Source organism: Phyllostomus hastatus, unplaced genomic scaffold, assembly GCF_019186645.2.
Source record: "Phyllostomus hastatus isolate PE091 unplaced genomic scaffold, TTU_PhHast_1.1 phas_contig_283, whole genome shotgun sequence".
Taxonomy (NCBI): domain Eukaryota; kingdom Metazoa; phylum Chordata; class Mammalia; order Chiroptera; family Phyllostomidae; genus Phyllostomus; species Phyllostomus hastatus.
Window position 1 is genome coordinate 4,195,041 of NW_025333833.1, and position 22,789 is coordinate 4,217,829.

A 22,789-nucleotide genomic window follows, 5' to 3' on the forward strand; every position below is an offset into this window, starting at 1 on the left:
TTTGCCCTAATTTTTGAGAGAAGAATAAAGATGTTCATTGTTTATATACACACCATGAATATAGCAATGTGTATGGTAATCCTATGTCTAATGCGCACGGAAACGTGGGTGTGCATTGTACACGGCAAAATACAGTATGTAACAACGATGTTCAGGTGCTTGCCATCTAATTGGAGTTACTTTGGGAAACAGTATTAAGGACCATTAAAAACTTGTTACTTGCTTGACCTAATTCGTACTTATAAAACTAGTTAAAAATTACTTGGGTTACAATAGCTATTTCAAGTCTTTGATTTTTTTCAGCTTAGCAACCAATGTCTTAGAAAATGGGAGCTTTTCCTTTTCTTCTGAAAAAATGGGGGCGTCCAAGTCAGGAATGTGTGGGTTGTATGGCATACCAGTTGGGTTCCTGCCATGTGCAGAAACTTGCATGTAGACATGGGTATAGTTTTTCAGCTATTAGTTTTACAGAGTTGTAACGCACTGCTGTTGCGTGACCAATTGATTGTGAGATGCCTGTGATTTGTTGTGATTTTTAAAAATATTGTAATTAGATTTATGCTTTTCATTAAGTCAGTATAAATTAGAATACAGGTATGAATTACCTGTAACATCACTTAGTTGCATTCAGGTGAGGTTTTTATTGAGGGTGGTGAGAGAAACGGTGGGGTTCTGTCCCACTATCGGGTTCTGTGCTGGGTGTGAGCATCCGTGCCTGATAGCGGCTGCGCTGTGCTTTTTGTCTCGTGGTGATAACCTGGCCGAGGCCGATCCCCGCCACGTTGTAGACGCATGGCACACACTGACTGAGTCAGCAAACCCGCACTGTTGTGTCCCCAACTCGTCTCATTCCTTGATAGATTTCCCCTCAACACCATATGGTGGTAATGTCTTTTTCACATAAAGAAAATGCATTTACTTAGGGTAAAATCTGTCTGCTTTTTTATTTCCTCTGGTTTTTTACTCTCCAGTGAGGATCAGGGTTCAAAGGCCTCTGAAACCACTGAGACCCGAAAAGAGGCAGACGAAGGGTGCAACGCCAAGCCGCCGTCTCAGCCCCCCGCCCCGCCAGCGGCGGCCAAGGGCCCCTACGGCAAGGGGCCGCCGTTCAGTCAGGTTTGTTCGTCCCGAGGGCTTTGTCACTGCGGTGCTGTGGGTTCATGAACCTTAGAATCCTGGAGTTGGGTGAAGAAGACTTAGGAAAAGGAAATACATTTTTTCTTGATTAGCTCTGGATTTGAACCATAATTTTACTGTCTATAACAGAAACTATTAATATAGTAGCTAAAATTATCAAGTAGAAACTAAAGTTTTACTTTTTTTTCCTTGTAACAGTTCAGTCATATCAAAGTAGAGGGATAAAATATTTTGCCAAACTGTAATGCCGTTGCTGCAGTGCTTTATGGCATACTGAATACTTTGTACATCCTAGCACATGTGAAATCGTACCCTGAGTAGGGAGATCACTCGCAGGGACCAGAGAAATCTCTGAACTCTGAGCCATTTGAAGAACATTGTTAAAGAAGGGACGACAGCATGTGGGCAACAGACAATCCTACTTCTAACATGTAACAAGAGTTGCCTTGAGAACAGGGAATAAGAAAGGGCTTCCTTCCAGAGAGTCCACTGAACTCCTAGCCCGTTGAGCTCATACAGACAGATGGAGGAACCTGTCCCTTCAGGGGGGCAAGAGTGTAGCTCACATTCTCTGTGAAAGGAAAAGCAAGCCAACAAGCATCAGTTACAACCTGCCGTGACAGAGAGTGCTCTGGAAGAGCTTTTGCCAAGGGACTTGGTACTCAGAGCAGGAACTAGCCGGTGGACACAGAAGAGCAGGGGTTTCCCAGCAGTGGGAGCAGGAGTGAGAGCTGTGTAAGGACCCGTCGTCAGTTTTGTGTGCTGTACAGGGGCTTTGAGCTTCGTTCCTAAGGCATCGGTTAGCCACTGGGGGATGCATTTGAGAGCTCTGGAAAAGGGTTTTTCAAGTATTATTTTTTAACAAAATCCATGTTTTGTGTGATTTTTAACCTATTAGCATAATAGGGAATGATAATTCATTTTTATGTGAAAGAATACAGGAATATTGTACACCATACTTTGATGTCTAAATTTTTTCTGTTTCCTGATACTGATGTATATATTAGTAAGCGAATATTTCACATATTCTGTCTGGTTCCAACATGTTTTAGATTTTTTTCTTTAGGTAAATCTCAGTTTTCATTTGCTATTATAAAATCCAGAAAAAGTATTGGGTTTACATAAATAAAAATTTAAAATTAGAGGTGTGCTTCCAGAATTTATACACTAAAATTCTACTTTTTGCAAAGTTTGGGATTCTAACCCCATTGAAATTGCAGGGTACTTCTCTGGTGTGTAAAGTTGCCTTGCCAGTGACTGGCATACTTCTGTTAAACATGGGAAAAAGATAATGATGATTTGCTTTTTGTAATCTTGAGGTCTCCCTGAAATAATCACATTCAGAAATATTTTCAGTAGATACTTTCCCTCTGATTGATTATTTTATAACCCTTTATAGGAACGGGGACCATCTTCTCACCTGCCACCACCTCCAAAGTTGCTTGCACAGCAGGTAAATTTTAACTGGTTTGTGGTCTCTCTGTATTGGACTGTTTGCGTGGAAAGATTCTCTGTGTGTGTTTTATTTATAACTTGTGTGAAACAGCTGTGGACGTTACCTTGCACCTCCTGCGTGCCTCCCCGTCACCCTCCCCTCTGCTGTGCGCTGTTGCGTGCACTGCCCGCTTCGCTGCGGAAAGGAGAAGCGCCCCTAGTTTTCCCATTTAGTGTCTTTCCTCGTCGGCTTCCTCCCTGTCGTCCTTACTGCTGAGGACACTTCTCCCTCTTCCCTGTGTCCCATCTCCTGTCGGTTGCTGGTAGTGCTGTCTTGCTAACGATAGCATTTTTGACAACAGCCCTCCTTTAACTCCCACCACCCTTCATCCCCGGCCGTCTCTGCCCTGTTGCTCTGCTCTCCGCAGGGCAGAGCCATTCCAGCAGGCTGTTGGCACTTTCTGTCGTCACCTGCTCTCGTTGACATCTCCCACTAGACCTTTGGGACTCTTATCGTCAATGTCTGTAATGACTACCATCTTGCCAAGTCCAGTTTTCTTGTCATTTTATTTCATCTCAATAGCCGTTGACATAGTTAATTTCTCCATCCTTCTTGAAAACTTTCTGGGCTTACTTTTGAGACATACTATTTTCTCCCCTTCTATGATTGGTATCCGCCTGGACCCTCAGTACTGAACTTCGGTGTTGCGGGCTTACGGCCATGTTCTCGTTCCTTTCTCTCGCTGCGGTTGACCCTTGAACAACGAGGGGGCTGGGCGCACCAGCCCCTCTCCCTGGTGGTTGAAAATCCAGATTTAACTTTTGACTCCCCCAAGATTTAACCACAGTCATCCTTCTGTATCCATGCGGTTGGTTCCAGGCCCCCCGCGGATACCAAAGTCCACAGATGCTTGTGTCCCTTGTGTAAAGTAGCCGTGGACTGTCCAGTTGACTCTGCATCCTCAGGTGCCCAACCATGGATCGAAAATACTGTTTCAGTTCACACCTCCACTTGGGTCTCTGAAAGATATTTCACACTTACTGTGTCCGGACCGTGACAGCCCCGGCTTCCACACACGGCCCCGCGGTCCTGCTTCTGCCTGTCTTCCCCGTCTCGGGGGATGGCATTGCTCACCTGTTGGCTCAGGTTAAAACCTGTAAGTCACTCTTAACTCTTCTTTTTTACCTCACACCCAGCACAGGAGGTCACCTCTGCCCCCAGACGCCCCCCACACGGAGCACTTCCTGGGTCGTGTGCAGCGTCGCAGTAGGTTGGCGGGTCGTCTTGTTTGCTCTCTGCTGCCTGCTCGCCCGGCACCGTCGTCCCAGATTCTCTGCAGCAGACGCATCCAGTCTTTCGAAGTGTGTGTTAGGCCAGTCAGTCCTGCTCAGCTCCTTTCCGTGGTCTTGAAGGTCTCTGTCTACTTCCCTGTTCTCGCCACACAACGCATATTGCTCTTGTTTTTTGTATCACCCTCAAGACACTTTATTTGCTGTTTCCTGGCTAAAAGGCTCTTTTCCTGAGATCTTTCCTGTCACCAAGTTCTGTGATCAGATAATACCACTGTAGAGGCCTTCCAGAATTACTCTAAAAACATCTCTTAAGGCAATGAAAAGTTTTGTCACAGAAAAAAATATTAATACACCTAAGAACTTATATTGGGATATATTTGTTTTTAAAAAAAAAAAGAACTTTACAACTCAGTAATAAGACAGATCGCCTGACAAATTACCCAGCTAAATGATTTGAATATTCATGTGACACAGTAAGGTATGCAAATGGCCAAAGAGTACATCAAAAGATGCCCAGTGTCTTTAGTCACCAGGGAAATGCGCGTTGAAGCCACAGCACCCCCGAACGAAAACAGCTGGTGGCACCGAGTGTTGGTGAGGACGAAGGGCAGCTGGCGCCCTCGTCTGTCCCTGGTGGGGCCCATCGGGCAGTTCCTTCTGAAGTGAGACATACATACGCTTACCCTGTCGCCCAGCAGTCCCAGTCCTAGATGCGCGTCCAGGAGCCCGGCCGACGGATCAGCCGTCCTGGGGGCCAGGCCCGGGTGTGGGCGGAGGAGGGCTGATCAGGGTGCTCAGTGCGAGGTGGAGGCAGAGGCGTTCGGGCGTGTCATTCGTCCGCCTTCGTCAAACCGCACCGTCCAGTGTGCGTGTGTCGTGCTTTATGTACATCATCCTTCCACAAAGTTGCTTCTAAGAAATGCTTGCTCTGGGTTTACTGTGGAAATTGGGTACTTTTGTGGAATTGCTTTGTTTTTTCAGCGTGTCTTCGAGGTACAGATGGAGTTAACAGAGCGGCAGAGAGATGAAGTGGTTTGCCTACAGCACCACTGCTGGTGTGGGTCAGAGGCTAGATTTCTGTTGGGTTTTGTTTGTTTTTTATATTCAGTCCAATGTTTCTACTCTACCATTATTTTTTAGGACTCTCATTAGGTATATGGCTTTTAAGGTTTCATGTTAGTAGCTATTAATATTTTTAAAACTTTTGTTAATGTTGCTGCCCTTTTCATTCTGCTTGTCCTTACTTGGTTGCTGGCAGTGATTTCAGACCGAGGAACACATTAATTGAAAGTTAAGTCATTGAAACACAGGCTGCGAAGCGACCCTCCCTCGCTTCTCTCTGGGCCTCAGTAGGCCTGCCTCGATCTCTCGGTTTAGAACTAGACTCTGGCGCGCAGGCTGATTTCTGGGGCAGCGCCGCCTTCTTCCCGCTCGGTGTCTTCGGCCGGCTGCCCTCCCCCTGCAAGCCCCCCCGCGTCCTCAGGGCTGATGCGGTGTCACCGAGCGTCTTTCTGGACTTGCCCTCCCTAGGCATCCCATCTCCAGCAGCTGCCGCCGGAACTCACGCGCTGCAGCACTCGCGGGCAGCCCCTTTCCTTTGCCTCTGCATTTAGATTTTGACGTCACGTTGTGACAGCTTCCCGGCGGACTCAGCAAATACTGAGTGAGCATCCTGTCCAGCACAGCATATAGGTGCATGCTCAGTAAATATTACATGGCTGGACTAATAATTCCAGTTTTAGTTTGGGAATTAATCTAGATTTTGAAGTTTTCCCCATCTTCTCACTTACTTAGACTCTAATGTGTATGTTTATCAGGATAATTTCTGACATTTTGTGGAGTTGGTTTTTTTTTTTTCTTTTACTCCATGCCAACGATATCCACTGTTAGTCAGAAATAGATTTGTCGTCTCACCTGATAATTTCTCTGAACGTTTCAGCATCCTCCTCCAGACCGACAGGCGGTACCTGGGCGACCAGGCCCTTTCCCCCCCAAGCAGCCGGTGCCAGATGAAGATGAAATATGGAAGCAGAGAAGAAGGCAGCAGTCAGAGCTTTCTGCTGCGGTGGAGCGCGCTCGTAAACGGCGCGAAGAGGAAGAGCGGAGGATGGAAGAACAGAGGAAGGCGGCTTGTGCCGAGAAACTGAAACGATTAGATGAGAAGCTGGGCATCGTGGACAAACAGCCAACTCCAGAGGAAATCCGAGAAAGGGAGCGGGAGAAAGAAAGGGAGCGTGAGAAGGAGCTCGAAAAAGAGCAAGAACGGGAACGAGAGAAGGAGAGGGAAAAGCAGCAGGAGAAGGAGCGGGAACTGGAGAAAGAGCAGGAAAAACAGAGAGAAATGGAGAAGGAAAGAAAGCAAGAAAAAGAGAAGGAAGTAGAACGGCAGCCGGAAAAAGAAGTAGAAGTGCAGAAAACAGAGCAGGAGAAGGAGCGGGAGTTGGAGAAGAAAGAAAGGGACAAGGTGGAGGAGAAAACGGAGCACAAAGAGCCTGCTCTGGAGCCTGTGGCGGAAAAGCCAGAGAGTGAGAAGAGCTGCAATAAAGGTATGATAGTGGTTTGTCCCTGTGTACGCTTTACAAAGCCCTTCATTGCTCACAGTGTCGGTATTTGTGTGTTGTAATTTGTGTAACCTAAATTTTTGGATAGAAAAGAACTTTTACTGGATACCTTAATATGTTCTTTTCCCTGCATGGGGCATGAAATTTAGCATCCTGACCACTTTCAGGTGCACAGCCGAGTGGTGTTGATACATTCACACTGTTGTGCAGTCATCACCACCCTCCGTCCCCAGAACTCGGGGCGTCCTGCAGAACTGAAACTCTGTGCCCTGTGAACCATAGCTCCCTGTCCCCCCCCCCCCCCCCGCCCCCCAGCGCCTCACGGGGGGCTGGGAGGGGGTAAACCATTCTGCTTTCTGTCTTTTTGATATGGAGTCATACAGTATTTGCCTTTTGTGACTGGCTTATTTTACTCAGCATAATGTCTTCCAGCCTACTCCATGTTTTAGTGTATTACAAGAATTCCTTTTTTCTTTTTCTTTCTTTCTTTTTTTTTAATTTAGTAATCCTTTGTATATATATACCACATTTTGGTTATCCGTCCGCTGGTGAACACTTGGATTGTTTTCTGTGTTTACCTGTTTTGAGTAATGTTGCTGTTAATATGAGTGTACAGAAATCCTTTGAGACCTGCTTTCATTTCTTGAGTTTAAACCCAAAAATGGAATTGCTGGACCATAGAGTATATTCTGTTTTTAATTTTTTGAGGAACCAACATACTGTTTTTTTGCAGTAACTATACCATTTTACATTCTCACCAGTAGTGTGCAGGGGTTCTTCTAATCTCTCTAGGTCCTTGACAACATTCATTATATTCTGGGGTTTTTGGTTGGTTGGTTGGTTGTGTTTGTTTGTTTGTTTTTGTATTCTGTTTTTTTTGTTTTGTTTTTGTTTTTGTTTTTTTGTTTTTTTTTTTGCCATCCTAATGAATGTGAGCTGGTATCTTGTTGTATTTTGATTTGCATTTGATTCGTGAGGTTGAATATCTTTTCTGTGTTTATTGGCCAATTGTGTATTTTTGGAGAAATGTGTATTCAAGTCCTTTGCCCATTTTTTTAATCTAATTGGTTGTTTTTCAGTTTAGGAGTTGGCTGTATATATTTGGATGTTGATCCCTTATCAGATATATGATTTGCCAGTATTTTCCCCCATTCCATGGGTTATCTTTTCACTCGATATTTTTTTGATGCACAAAACTGTAGTTTTCATGAACTCCAATTTGTACGGTTTTTTTTCCTTTTGCTGCCTCCTCTGCCTTTAGTGTCATATCCAAGAAGTCATTGCCAAATTCAGCATCATCAAGTTCAAGCTTTGCCCTATGTTTTCTTATGAGTTTCATAGTTTTATGTCTGCCGTGTAGGTCTTTGACCCATTTTGATTTAAGCTTTTTATATGGTGTTAGGTAAGGGTCCAGCCTCATTCTTTTGCATGTGAATATCCAGTTTTCCCAACACCGTTTCTTGAAAAGACCGTCCTTTTCACCATGGAGGGTCTCAGCACCCTTGTCTTAAATCGTTGGACATTATGGCCGATGGTTTGTTTTGGGACTCTGTCTTCATCCCATCGGTGGGTCTGCGTCACACCGTCTGCATGACTGGAGCTCTGTAGTGAGCGTTTCTCGTCAGCATGGGAGAGCCGTCCGTCTCTGTCGTTCTTCGGGGTTGTCTCAGCTGTTCTAGGTTCGTGGGGACTCTTAGGTGGGCGTTTCTGTTTCTGGAAAGAATGATCGTTTGGGGCAATATTGACATGTTAACAACAATATTAAGTCTTACAATCCATGAGCATGGAATGTATTTCCATTTATAAGCATTTTATTCTTTTTGATACTTTAGTGAATGGAATTGTGTTAATTTCCTTTCATATTGTTTGTGTATAGAAGTACAGGTAATTTTTGTGTGTTAATTTTGCATCTGCTAATTTGTTGGATTCATTTATTAGTTCCAATAGTTTTTGTGGAATCTTTAGGGTTTTCTATTATAACATCATGTCATCTGTGAAAAGATGTTCTTTTCCTTTTCAGTTTGGATATCTTATTTGTTTTTTCTTGCCTAATTACTCTAGCTAGAACTTCAGTACCTAGTTGAATAAACATGGTGAAAGTGGACACCCTCATCTTGTTCCTGACCTTAGGAACAGCTTTCAGTCGATCACCATTGAGTGGGGTGTTTTTCATATGCGGCTTTTATTGTGTTGAGGTAGTTTCCTTCTGGTACTAGCTTGTTGAATGTTTTTATCATGAATGTGTGTTGAATTTGGTAAAATGTCTTTTCTGCATCAGTTGTGATGATCATGTGTTGCTGTTTTGTTTTTTTTTTTCTTAATTTTGTCCATGTGATTTATTACATTAATCAATTTTTTTATGTTGAACCATTCTTGCATTCCAGAAGTATGTCCCACTTGGTCATAGTGTATCACCCTTTCAGTACCCTGCTGAGTTCTGTTTGCCATTGCTGTGTTGAGAGTTTTTGGACCATTGATCATGAGGGATGCATGTCTGTAGCTTTCTTGTAGTATCTTTGTCTAGCTTTGGCTGGCCTCAGAATGAATCAGGAAGTTGTCCTTCCTTTATAATTATTCGGTAAAGTTTGAGAGGAATGGATGTTAATTCTTTTTTAAATGTTTAGTAGAATTCACCAGCAAAGCCATCAGGTCCAGGGCTTTTCTTTGTCGTGAGATTTTTGATTACTGAGTCAGTCTGTTGACTAGTTAAAAATCTGGTTGCATTTTCTAGTTACTTGTGATTTAGTCCTGGTAGGTTGTGTGCCCTTGGGAATGTGGTGATGCCATCCTGCTCGTCCAGTTTGTTGGTGTGCCAGTTGTCCGCAGTGCTCTCAAAATCCTTTTTGTTTCTGTAGAACTGGCTGTGATGTCCCGATTTTATTTCTGATTTCAGTATCATGAATCTTCTCTTTTTCTAATCTCTATTCTATTGATCTCTGCTGTGATCGTTATACCCTTTGTTCTGGTAACCCTCAACCTTCAGTCTAGTTGGTTCTTTCATTCCTTATGTTATACCACTAGGTTATTTATTTGAGGTACTACTTGAGTAAGTGTGTGTTGTTCACTTGCCACAGATTTGTGAGTTTTCCTATTGTACTTCTGTTACTGGTTTCTAACTTCATCCCTTTGTGATCAGAGAAAACACTTTATATCATATATCTGCCTTTTTAAATCTTTTGAGACTTAATTGGTGTCCTGACATACGGTCTGTCTTGGAAAATATCCTGTGTGCACTTGAGGAGAGTGTGCGTGCTGTTGTTGGGTGGGGTCTTCTGTGTGTGTTAGACCCGGCTCCTCTGCTGCGTTGAGTGCTCCCTTTTCTCGCCGTCTGTCTGCATACACTCTCGTGGGGAGCTGGGCGTTCAAGCCTCCAGCTGCTGGTGTGGAATTGTCTGTCCCTTTAGTTCTCTCAGTGTTTTGCTTCGTATATTTTCGTGGTTTATTACTAGGTGTGTCAATATTCATAATGGTTGTATTTTGATTTAAAGTAGATTTTGTCTGATACTAGTATAGCCATCCTGCTCTCTTTCAGTTACTATTTCCAGAGAATATCTTTGTAACCTCTGTGTCTTTGGATCTAAAGTGAAGTTTTTGTAGAGAATATTACAGTTGGATCACGCGTTTTTATTCATTCTGCCAGTCTGTCCTTTCACTGCAGTCCAGTTTAATGCATTGACGTTGAAAGCAAGTGTTGATTTGTTAGGGACTTGTTTCTGTCATTTTGCTGTTGGTGTTCTGTAGCCTTACAGCTATTTTGTCCCTCATTTCTTGCCTTACTGTCTTTTTTATTTACTTGATTTTGTGAGGTAAAAAGTTCAAATTCTTTCTCATATCCTTTTGTTTGTATTTTATAGCCTTACTTTGTTTTTGTCTTTACTGTGAAGGTTACATTTAACATTCAAGTTGTAACACTCCAATTGAATTTATACCAACTTAATTTCAATAACATAATTCAGTCCTAGTTTTGCCAATGAGTACATGTATTAATCCTGATTAATTCACTTAGTGGTCAGTGGTGACTATATCCACATAAATTAATTATTTTTAAATAGTTATTTAGTGGCACTGTAATTTTTGTTGATTGTGTACGTTTACTGACATTTTATGATCTCTGAGGGCAGTTTAATTTTAACAAGGTTTATCAGTGAGCTGTATCCATTTGATTTTTGAGTGGTGTGCCTACTTGGCTCTCTTCCTCCAGTATTTTGTTTTCCCTTTTACAACATTCCTAATGCTGAATGTAATGCTGACAAGAAAATGTGTTTTGTGGTTCTTTACAGCATAGTTTTACATTGGCAAAATTAACTACCTTTGAAGATTCAACCCCAGTTCTCTGAGAAAAGAATTTGCAGTAGGTTTGGCTTTGTAATTGTGACAAATGACATTTTGTAGAACAAACATGAATCTGGTTTTCTTTGGGATGAAAACTTCTTGGCATGTGTATGGTTCTCCTTCTTGTGTAATAATCATACCTGACCCCCTTTCATGGAGTAATGATTCAGATGTGTTTTAAGATAGCCAGTGATCACTCTGTTGTTATCAGGTTTAGATTCATTCATTTTCTTTATAGATCATAGTCCTTTGATAAAAAAAAAATTAAATAAACTAGTATGTTCTGTTTTAAGTATTTATATGTCATTTGTGTTTTCACATACGTCCTTGTGAACCACAAGTAAATATTGACATCAGCATTAATGTTTATTAAACCATGGAAGATAGTGTTGGAATTGTTTTATTGTTGCAAAAATTCAAATACAGGTTTTTGTTCGGTGAAGCATTTGGACATGTAATCTCAGTATTAATAAGAATCCACCTTTGAGGAAATCAAAGATTCTGTTAATCTAACGTTACTTCATTGATGGCTACCAGTATTAGAATGCAAAACAGTGTTTTGGAGTATTGAAGATAATCTCATCCTCCTTACCTTTTATTATATATCTAATAGTTTTACTTCAGCACAAACATCATGTATTTGATAAGAGTTACAGAAAAATGTCATTATCTTTTATCCCTTCTTTGGGCAGAGGGTGACCTGGTTTTCACTAGACAAGACAGCAGTCGCAATGAGAAAGAGACCACACAAGTGGCGCATGAAACAGAGCCTGAACCAGGTTCTCAGCCCCGGCCTGCTGTTTTATCTGGTTACTTCAAACAGTTTCAGAAGTCCTTACCACCACGATTCCAGCGGCAGCAGGTAATGACAAAAACATTTTGTTGTGTATAGTTGGAAAGGTTTATTGGTCAGTAGTCTGAGAAATACTTGGACATGAAACCTAGAATATACAAAGCACACTGATTTTCTGTAAAATTCTTTTCCATGTGAATTCGGTGTCATTTTCCTTTGTCTCCTTCATAGATACCACATCCCTTTCTAAGGAATGGTTTCTATAGCATAATTAACGAGTGATTAGTTGCTTAAGTCAAGATGCCATAACTTACCCTTTGTTCTTTTGTCTTGCCACCTGTCACTGTTAAACGTCTTTAGTTCTTTTCCCTAAAGGATTCGGAAGAGTCTGTTATTTCTGGTGGGATTGGCCATGTTGATGTGTCACGTGGAACTAGAATCTCAGGCTGTGGGAACCTGCTTTTTCAGGAGCAGATGAAGCAGCAGCAGTGGCAGCAGCAGCAGCAGCAGCAGCAGCAGCAGCAGCAGCAGGGTGTCCTTCCCCAGGCAGTGCCGTCCCAGCCGTCGGGGGCTGCTGTCCCGCCTCCGCCACACCGCCCTCTGTACCAGCCCATGCAGCCCCACCCCCAGCACTTGGCTTCCATGGGCTTTGACCCGAGGTGGCTCATGATCATGGACCCTCGAATGATGTCGGGGAGACCTGCCATGGACATTCCTCCCATCCACCCCGGTGAGTTGAGGTCTGCTTTGTTGCATGACTCGTTTACAGGGATGGGAGATCGAAGTGTTCAGTTTGCCCCCATTTTTAGTCTGAATTCCTTTGAGAGTTATAAGGATGCTTATATTTTTAAGCATAAAATGATGCAACTTTCATTTAGCACAGAGAAATTAAATGCCAGGCACTGGTAAGATCAAATTACTAGTTATTTCCAGTTTTGTATATATTACTTAAAAATTTTAAAGTGGAAAATTACTGTCTTTTTAACAGTATCTATTTTTTACTACATACAGTGCTTTCATTCTTTTGTTGTAGCATTTGAAATTTTCCGTATGTGTTCAAGCTTATTGGTTTTCTACCAACATTTACCAGGCTAACACTTGCTTCCTCATAGTTTAGCTAAAAACAAATGACAAGCAGCCTTTTATGGAATCTATCAATAAATCAAGACAATCCATTATCAAAATGATATCAAGGAAAATTAACGTGATAAAAACGTGATCAAGAATCCCATTGTGGCCCTAGCTAGTGTGGCTAGGCTGTGAATTGAGCACAGGCTGCGAATCAAAGGGTTGCCAGTTCAATTCCCAGTCAGGGCACATGCCTGGGTTGCAGGCCAGGTCCCCAGTATGGGGCATTTGAGAGGCAACCACACATTGATGTTTCTTTCCCTCTCTTTCTCTTCCCCTTCCCCTCTCTCTAAAAATGAATAAATAAAAATCTTTAATAAAAAAAAGAATCCTTTGTGATTTTAAAATTTTAGTGCATTAATCAACTAATTAAACTAGAGGTATAGAATTTTCTATAGGAAATTGTTTACTCTGAACGTATCACTGTTAGTGTAATTCTCATTATGTTTGTATTAGAGTGCAGAGAATTACATTGCTTGTTGTCTGATTACAGTTTTGCTCCTGTACAGTAAAGTAGGCTGCTGTTGTGGTTTTGCTCGCTTTGCTTCCTCAGTTCTTAAATCTGTTAATTTAACAACAACAATAAGAATCTGATTCATTTTCATTGTCAACGATCATTTGTTGAGTTCATCAGTTTTAGTTGGCAAAAAGTGTGTTTAACTTCAGTATAAAGAATACTTAATAACAATTAATAACCTAGATTCTGTGTCTCTGTGACTTTCTTTCATCCCCCGGCCCCCACCTCCCATCTCTTCCTCACCTTCTGTGCAGGAATGATTCCTCCTAAGCCCTTGATGAGAAGAGACCAGATGGAAGGGTCACCCGGCAGTTCTGAGTCATTCGAGCACATAGCTCGGTCTGCAAGAGATCACGCAGTGTCCCTCTCTGAGCCTCGCATGATGTGGGGGTCGGACCCCTACCCTCATCCAGAGGCCCAGCAGGCCACTGCTCCCGAGGCAGTGGGAGAACCCGAGGCTGTGAGGTAATGACGAGACGTATGGGTAGACCCCGCAGGACCGTGTGGGGAGGGAGCACCCGTCGGCGTCCCTGACGGACGGCCGCGCTGGTTCGGGGCTGGGCTGCAGAGCTGACGTCCTCCCGCTGCGTGTGTGTGGGAGCGGGGGGGTTCACTTCTGGGCATTTATATTTCTGGCATTTCTATATTGAGGCTTTTTGTAAAGTAGTTCTGTGTACTGAACTAAATGCTGAAATTTAGTGTTACGTGTTAAAATTGGCAGATTTCTAACCATTGATTAAGTATTTGACATAGTAGCTGAAGAGTTGATGTAATTCTTCCACTAATGAGAAATGGTGGACATTTAGTTGTCAGTATCTTGTGGACATTTTCTAAAGCCAATGTAAGACATAATCTAATTTACAAAGAAATTTTAAAGTGGCAGATAGTTAGTCTTAATTTATACCCATAAAGTTAAAATTTCTGCCCTTTTATATTGTGATATTTTAATAATTCTGGTTCTTTGGGAAAGACGGACCTACTCAAGGTACTTTGTAGGTGAAAACTATTAGTCTTGATGGATTAAAAAGTCACATCAGCATGCATGGACTGAAGGAATGAACCTTCAGTCTCAAATGGGGGGCAAACACAATTTCCTAACAAAACTTCAGGTGTACAGCACACTCTTCATGCTCAGCACAGCGCTACACAGCAGAACAGTGCTCTGGACCTTGCTGGTCCTGCCCCGCTGGAACACGCCGCATTTAGGAGCAGCTCCTCAATCCCCTCCCCCAGGCGCTGGCCGTCAGCATTCTGCTGTCTGCCGGGATGCGGTCACACATCCAGGACACACCCCCTACAGGTGGGGTCGTGCGGCATTTGTCCTTGTGTGGCGGACTTATTGCACTTCGCGTCATGTTATTGTCCCTGTGGTAGTTTATAAGATTTTCTCGTTGTTCTTTCTTTTAATGGCTCCGTGACGATCCATTATATGTATATATACTACGTTTTCTTAAGTTATTCGTCTGTCAGGGACATTTAAGTTGTTTCTACCTCTTAGCTATTTTGAATAATGCTGCAGTAAACTTTATAGAGACCTGAAGGTGCTCCTTATGATTAGAGTCCATGGTTTGTGTGAACATTAGAGAGTTGCTTTGCTGTGCACTACATGCGAGAAAGATGGTGCCCTGACGGTTATGCCTTTGAATTCCCCCCATCCTAGGCCTGAAGCCCCGCTGGATCAGGAGCCGGTAACCACTGCATATCCTGTAGAGCATAGTCAGTTAGAGGCGCGTTCAAAGGCAGACTTTGTCCGAGAGCCCAATGAGGCCGACGTGCAGAAGTTTCTGAGCAGATCTGTAGAAGACATTCGGCCTCACCACGCTGATGCAAATAGTCAGCCAGCTTGTTTTGATGCCCCTGATCAAAAGACCATCTCCACTCCTCAGGAGGAGCGAGCTTCTGCCGGAGAGAGTCAGCCCGCCCGGAAAAGAAGTGTTTCCCATGGATCCAACCACACTCAGAAATCAGAGGAGCAAAGAAACGAGCCCTCGGCAAGCATTCCTAAAATAACCAGCAGGTGCATGGATTCAAAAGAGCAAGCAGAAAGGTCAGAGGACAAGCCAAAAAAGGATGGCTTTATACGATCCTCTGAAGGACCAAAACCAGAAAAACTGTATAAACCTAAATCGGAAACTCGTTGGGGCCCAAGGCCAGGCTCTAGCAGGAGAGAAGAAGGCAATGATAGGCCCGTGAGAAGGTCGGGTCCCATTAAAAAGCCTGTCCTTAGAGATATGAAAGAGGAGCGGGAGCAGAGGAAGGAGAAGGAGGGAGAGAAGGGAGAGAGAGTCACTGAGAAGGTTGTGAAACCGGAAAAAGTAGAAAAGAAAGAGCCTCTTCCTCCACCCGCACCACCTGCAGCACCCACTCAGCCACAGTCTGCTCCTCCACCACCTCCCCCAGAGCCAGAGACTTCGCCTTCAACAGAGACCCCCACTCCGGTGCAGAAGCCGCCTCCAGAGACTGAGAAGCCCTTGGAGCGTGGAAGTGGTGCTGAGGTGGAGCCTGCGGCCAAAACTGCAAGTCAGGCCGTCGCAGCACCAACCGTCAAAGAAGAGAAACAGCCTGAAAAAGTCGTCGGCAAAGAACTTGTTACAGAGAGGCCTCGACCAGATTCAAGACCAGCAGTTAAAAAAGAATCAACTCTGCCTCCCAGGACCTATTGGAAGGAAGCCCGAGACAGAGATTGGTTTCCAGAGCAAGGATACAGAGGTCGAGGCCGAGGGGAGTACTACTCCCGAGGCCGGAGCTACAGAGGCTCCTACGGAGGGCGGGGCCGCGGGGGGCGAGGGCACGCCCGAGAGTACCCCCAGTACCGGGACAGCAAGCCTCGCACGGAGCACGTGCCCTCGGGGCCTCTCCGGCAGCGAGAGGAGAGTGAAACTCGCAGCGAGAGCTCCGACTTCGAGGTCGTTCCCAAAAGAAGACGGCAGCGAGGTTCCGAGACGGACACAGACAGTGAGGTTCACGAGAGTGCAAGCGACAAGGACAGTTTAAGCAAAGGTAAACTTCCCAAAAGAGAGGAGCGGTCTGAAAACAAAAAACCTGTGAAGCCTCAGTCTTCTTTCAAGCCTGAAAATCACGTCCGAGTAGATAACAGACCTCTGGACAAGCCGTACATAAGGGACGACGACAAGTCCAAACCAGGTTTCCTTCCCAAAGGAGAGCCCACCCGGCGAGGCAGAGGGGGCACGTTCAGGCGCGGCGGGAGGGACCCCGGAGGCCGCCCCTCTCGCCCTTCCACCTTACGCAGACCTGCCTATCGGGACAATCAGTGGAACCCAAGGCCGGTCGAAGCTCCCAAACCTGATGATGGAGAGCCACCAAGAAGACAGGAGCCGTTCATTCCCGTACCGGCCGATAAACGGCCTCCCAAGTTCGAGCGGAAATTTGACCCAGCCAGAGAGAGGCCCCGGAGGCAGCGTCCTACCCGGCCACCCAGGCAAGATAAGCCACCTCGGTTTCGACGGCTCAGAGAGCGGGAGGCGGCCTCCAAAACCAGCGAGGTGGCCGCGCCCACAAGCGGCACAGTGAGCACTGTGGTTCCAGAGCCCGTTGCTGCTGCCGGGGACGTTTCCGGGAATAAGACGCCAGATTTATCCAATCAGAACTCTTCCGATCAGGCCAACGAAGAATGGGAAACAGCTTCGGAAAGCAGTGATTTCAATGAGAGGCGGGAGAGGGATGAAAAAAAAAATGCGGATTTGAATGCACAAGCTGTCGTGAAGGCTGGAGAGAATGTCTCGGCCCCAAAGAGAGAAACAGCAAAGAGAAGTTTTTCTAGTCAGAGGCCTGGGGTAGACCGCCAGAATCGGCGTGGCAACGGTGGCCCACCCAAGTCCGGGAGGAATTTCTCAGGTCCCAGGAGTGAAAGGAGAAGCGGCCCACCGTCCAAAAGTGGGAAGCGAGGGTGAGTACTTTGTGTCACGTGTAATTACTTCCTCAGATTCCCAGAGCCACCTCTTGGTTGGACTGTGCGGTGGAGCCGGTCGAGGCAGAGGCGGACTCCTGTCCTCCCCAGATTCTCTTCTCTGTCCTCAAAGTGGGAAGGAGCCTGAAACAGTGGGCTAATGTAGCTCAGGCGTCTCTGCCTGCGGCGTTGTCCCGGAGAGGCTTCTTAGGAATCTGTGCCTTTGGGAAAAGCTGCGCACCTGGGGCTGGGCATGCCCAGTGTCCTCCTGTGAGTCAGTTCTTGCACTGGTGCTGCTGTCCTTCTTTCTCGTGCACTCTGGTGTTCACAGGTGTCCTCTGGAGACCTGGTGTCGCAGCATGAACTGTATCATCACTCTGAATCGTAGGGAGTGAGCGTGGGCCCTTAAGGATAAGTTAACATTCCCCCTCTAGCTGCAAATCCACAGTAAACGGTCCAGCCGCAGGGGCCCAGACAGCACGTTCCACCCTGCTGACAGCACAGCGCCACCCCGCCACCAAGGCCGCCGGTGACGAGGACCAGGCCGCTGGCTTTTGTCACAAAGAATTTTTCTAAATTGTGTCAGGCTTAATCTGTCCTTTCAAATGTTAAAGTGTTGGCTGTAGTAAATTATTGATTTCTTTAGTATTGTAAACAATTATAGCAGTATGCCTGCTTTTAAATCTAGGCTCTGGTACTTACTAGTTACATAAACTCTTCGCTTCCTTGTTACTAAAATGGGAGAAAGCAGTAATACTTATAAAAATATGTAAAGATGCTGATGTGGTATTTGCGAAGCATTCAACATTCCTGGTTTATATATAGTAAGCAACTGTTACGGTGTGCCTTTTTTTTTTTATTTCTTGACCAAAATCCCCAGGTTTGCAGCCTGAGCTAGTAAGAAATTTATTTACTTAGTATTACATTCCGCATTGGCTAGTTGCATAGGCTTAGCATTTCAGGTTATTACATCTATCAGTGAAAAAACATTTTTGCTTTCTGATAATTTAGAAAAAGTTGTAGGGAGATATGTAAAGTCCAAAAGAAGGACAACATGTAGTTAAAATACAGTAATAGTTTTGACTACACCTGAACTATTAGAAGTATGAATAATAAGGCAAATACTGAGCCGATTTCAACTTCTTAGCAAGACTTGGGTGCCATGTAAATGCTGGCGACATTGAACCTGCAGAAACAGCAGCTTGTAGTTGAAGCTAATGGTTTGTCAGTCCTGCTTAGAAGAATTGAATTCACCCTGCAGATATTTGAGGTCATGCTTGTGTCGGGCACTTGGTAAACTTTTATCTTGAGTGACTCTGTAGGCTAAGATGTAAATGAAATTGTAAACACATTTTCCATGGTCCATTTTCATAAAATTTTTATGAAATGAACCCAAGAATAAAATTTGTCTGTTATGAAACAAAAACTGTAGGCATACATACAGTTTGTGAATTGTTTCCATATAAAAGTTTTTGATTTATTTACATTAATGTACAATCTTACTGAACTTTAAAAATCATACAAAGAAAGCTTTTCAAATATTTTTCATATGCTGCCCTCTTGTGGAGAAGATCCAGTAGTAAATACTTTAGACTAGCTTGCATTGTAACTTTTCTGCTATAAACGGTGTTGCTTTAGCATTTACAACATGATAGGCAAATAGACAAAAGAAGAACTTTCAGGGGATGATTAGAATTCTAGAATGTGATCGCTGGAAAGAACTATCCTGGGGAGCTGGTCCATCTCCTTCCTTGGGTAGCTCAGTTTCAGTGACGTTCTACTCAGCACCCATCACTGAAGCTCGTTGGTTTTGGGTTAGTTTCTGTCCCACCGCTGTTTCTTCTTAGACTAAACTTTAAGAGCTTCCAGCGAAGAGCCCCCTCTCCCCCTGCACCCCAAGTGTAGAAGCAGTACTCTCTCACGTTGATGCTCCGTAGGCCGTTCGATGAGCAGTCTGCGGGCAGCCCTGGCGCAGATCCCGTCGGCGGCAGCTCTGCGCACCACCAGGAAGGAGCGCCAAACGGCACCGGGCAGAAGAACTCCAAAGATGCTGCCGGGAAGAAAAGAGAGGACCCCAAAGCAGGCCCAAAGAAACCCAAAGAAAAAGTGGATGCGCTGTCACAGTTCGACCTCAACAATTATGCAAGTACGTCTTAGGTTTCCTTCCTTCATTTGTTCGTTTACCTGCTTGTTTCATTGAGTTGGATGCTATAAGTAAAGACATTCAAAAAAGGAGAGTTGAACCTAGAAGGTGGCTATAGAAGCCGAATATGAATCACTGACTGACGTAACTGGAACTAGAAGAACATCTGTGTATTACGCTGTGTCTTACATGAAAGAAATGTTAAGCCTCATTGAGTTGTGACCTTGATAAGATTGGTATCTAAGAGATGGTAAATAGAGAATAAGTGATAGGAAGGGAGGCAGTGTTGCTATGGATACTTTCAGAAAACCATGGACTGACGGGATATCAAACGCAAAGGATGACAAGCAAGAAGGAAATGTGTGATGAGGAAGTGAAGGAATGTCTGTGAGCAGACTCTTAGGTGAAAGTGAGCTGTTTGTCACTGGCTCGGATGAGACTTAAACTGGAAGCACTGAGTAAACCGGAGAGATTTACTGAGCTAAAACCAGGCAGTGGTGATGGGAAACCTTGGTTAGGCACTGTGTACTTGAACTGTTTTACTACTTTTAACATTGTTTAATGTACCTAGATTTCTAATGCTTCCTGAGATCTATGATAATTTTAACAAGATAGCCAGAATAGTTGTTAGCTGGACAACAAGGAGAGTTGTTCACATGCTAGGTGATCATGTGTGCACATCCCCACCACTATTTTTAACAGCCACACGCTGTTGACACTGGTCTATGTAAGATGGAGGCCGTACGCATCATAGGGCTGCCATGGCTAGTCACAACCCCACCGAGCAAATCCAAGCTTATTGTGGCCTTGGAGAAAGAGACACAGCAGTGCCTGCCTCTTGGGTGGTTGGGTGCAGGTGGGGTAAAGTGCTGTGTAGTCTTTATAGCACAGTGCGGGTCTCACTCTGGCTGGGGTAGGTGGGGTCAAAGGGATTTGACTGGACAATAATAATAGGGTGATTTTGTTTTGTAGAAATACATTACCACTGTATTGCTTAACGAAAAAACACATATTACTCAAAGTGGATAAATTTAGGGCTTTTATTTCTAACCTTATTCAAGTCTTACTAATAAATGGACATCACATGGTGTGAGAAATGGGACACACTGAGTCACAGAACCTGATCTTTGCTTTGTCTTTCAAACTAAAATGTCTCATTTGTCTTCTCTGTTAAAAATTTGTCTTCTCTGTTAAAACCTTCCCCATACCCATAGGCGTTGTTATCATTGACGACCACCCCGAAGTGACGGTGGTCGAAGACCCACAGTCGAACCTGAACGACGACGGGTTTACTGAAGTGGTGTCCAAGAAGCAGCAGAAACGGCTGCAGGACGAGGAGCGCCGCAAGAAGGAAGAACAAGTCATACAGGTTTGGTGTTTCAGCCTGTTGCTGCTGATTTCGCTTGTGCCCAGAATACATTAGCAAATGATCAAGGTTTCGATCTACCTGGAAAGTCAAGGGTACATTTATTATTCAAGTGTTGAGAATGTTGATTCTCAAGTGTTGATTTTCACAACTTTAAGCTTTTAAACCGGTATTGACGTGAATTTTAAATGCAATATAATCACTGTTTGGTTTAGCATAGACCATCTTTACTTTAGCAGGGTATTTTATGTTCCAGTACCAGTCATCTTATTCACTCCACGTCCAAGGTAGAGTTTGAAAGATTTGTGTCTCGGAAATCTGACAGACACAACTGTCATGATTTAATAAATTGCAGATTCTTGACTTAGAAAGTCTGTATGGTAATCTAAATTAGTTGACTTGATTAGACACATCATGAATAGCTTATTCCACTGAAATCAAGCCAAACACCCATTTTGCTAAATGCTGACACACGATAAAAATAAGTAGAACACATGAATGATAGTGCTGGAGCTCTAATAGATGAAAAGGCTTCAAAACAGGAAACTGAAAATCTTGTGTGGATGGTAGTACTGAGAGAAGTTTGTATATAACTAGGTAATTTCAGAGGTCACTTACGCATTAGCACCTCGGGGACAGTAGAACCAGTAGTGCGTATGTCCCGTGTGGCACAGTGCCCCGCCGGCACTTCGGAGTTGATCCTTCTCTGGCAAAAACGAGTTAAGTCGATAGCAGCTTTATCTCAGATCAGATTTTGCTGCTGGATGAATTTACTGCAAACTTACTTAATTTTTTGAATTTCAGAGTTGTGGAAAAGAGATTGTGGCCCTTGATATGAAGAATGTATAACATGTATTTGTCTTTTTTCCCCACTTGCATCTTGGCTTCTCATCATTTAAAATCTTGTTAGCAGCCTTGACACATTTGCTCTGTGAAGTACGTGTTTTGAAAAGTAAAGGAGCTGAATTAGCAGTATAGGTGGCTTTGTTAGAAAGCATATTTATGAACTGTTAATGGTAGCTGCATTATTGACAAAAATGTTTTCTGCCGATTTTTAAAGGTCTGGAACAAAAAAAATGCCAATGAAAAAGGAAGAAGTCAGACTTCTAAGCTTCCTCCAAGGTTTGCCAAAAAACAGGCTACGGGGACCCAGCAAGCACAGTCTCCAGCTCCAGCCCCAGGTCCAGCTTCGTCCTCGGCTTCAGGTCCAGTGCCGACCTCGGCCTCACCCTCGCCCTCTGCTCCAGTTCCGGCCTCAGCCTCAGCCACAGCCATGGCCACCGTCCCGGTCCTGCCCGCCGCCTCCACTCCACTCTCGGCTCCAACCTCCGCTCCTGCTGCAGCCTCCTCCCCTTCAGTTCCAGCTCCAACCCCCATCCTTGCCTCAGCTTCGGCCCCAGCCTCTGTCCCCATCCTTGCCTCAGCCTCCATTCCCATTCTTGCTTCAGCCCTACCACCAACTGCAGCTCCTCCTCCAGCCAGCTCAGCCCCAACAGCCCCAGCCAGCTCAACCCCAACTGCCCCAGCCAGTTCAGCTCCAGTTCCGGCCCCAGCCCCTATGCCAGCCCCAGCCCTCGTCACAGTCGCAATCCCAGGCCCCGGCCCCACCGTCCCACCCCAGACTCAGGGACAGACTCACAAACCAATCCCGAGTCCCCTGCAGAGCACAGCGCAGTCTTCACCACAGCCACCCCCTTCCATCAGACTGCCCTCAGCTCAGACACCCAACGGCACAGGTTACGCAGCCACGGGAAAGGCCATCCAGACCTCACAGCCACATGGCACTCTCCCCACTGAACTGTGGGATAACAAGGTGGCCGCCCCAGCGGTGCTGAGTGACATCTCGAAGAAATGTAAGTGTGCAGCGGAGGAGTGAGTGCTGGGGAGTGGCGTGGATGTCAGCGTTTGTTTTCCATTTTATTTGTTTATTTAGCGTGGGGTTTTATAGCCATCTCCTCTTCTTTTCCTGAAAACGTTTTTCTTCTAAAACAAGTGTGTTACACTTTTAATAGCTGTATTTCATATGTTGATAAAAGCAATACACGATATTGGGGGACTTATGTTTGTTTTGGTATGAGTGTGGTGTGGAAAGCAATTGTTTCATTGTGTAGCTGCTGTTACAGAAGGGGAAACACTGGATAATTAGCCTCTTCATTTTAACGGCCCCATTTCCTGTGG

The 22,789-nt window shown here is 44.6% G+C and overlaps 1 protein-coding gene across 17 annotated transcripts in view; it reads left to right on the forward strand.

Annotated features, from left to right (window-relative positions):
• PRRC2C (proline rich coiled-coil 2C) overlaps window positions 1-22,789 on the forward strand; it is a 75,850-nt gene that overhangs the window by 26,579 nt on the left and 26,482 nt on the right. For all 17 annotated transcript variants that reach the window (XM_045838688.1, XM_045838699.1, XM_045838691.1 and 14 more), the window contains 10 exons: window positions 972-1,116; window positions 2,537-2,590; window positions 5,804-6,410; window positions 11,450-11,619; window positions 12,019-12,280; window positions 13,450-13,660; window positions 14,856-17,102; window positions 19,040-19,248; window positions 20,460-20,614; window positions 21,672-22,464. In XM_045838688.1, the coding sequence (XP_045694644.1) occupies window positions 972-1,116; window positions 2,537-2,590; window positions 5,804-6,410; window positions 11,450-11,619; window positions 12,019-12,280; window positions 13,450-13,660; window positions 14,856-17,102; window positions 19,040-19,248; window positions 20,460-20,614; window positions 21,672-22,464 (4,853 nt within the window). The remainder of the gene's footprint in view (window positions 1-971; window positions 1,117-2,536; window positions 2,591-5,803; window positions 6,411-11,449; window positions 11,620-12,018; window positions 12,281-13,449; window positions 13,661-14,855; window positions 17,103-19,039; window positions 19,249-20,459; window positions 20,615-21,671; window positions 22,465-22,789) is intronic.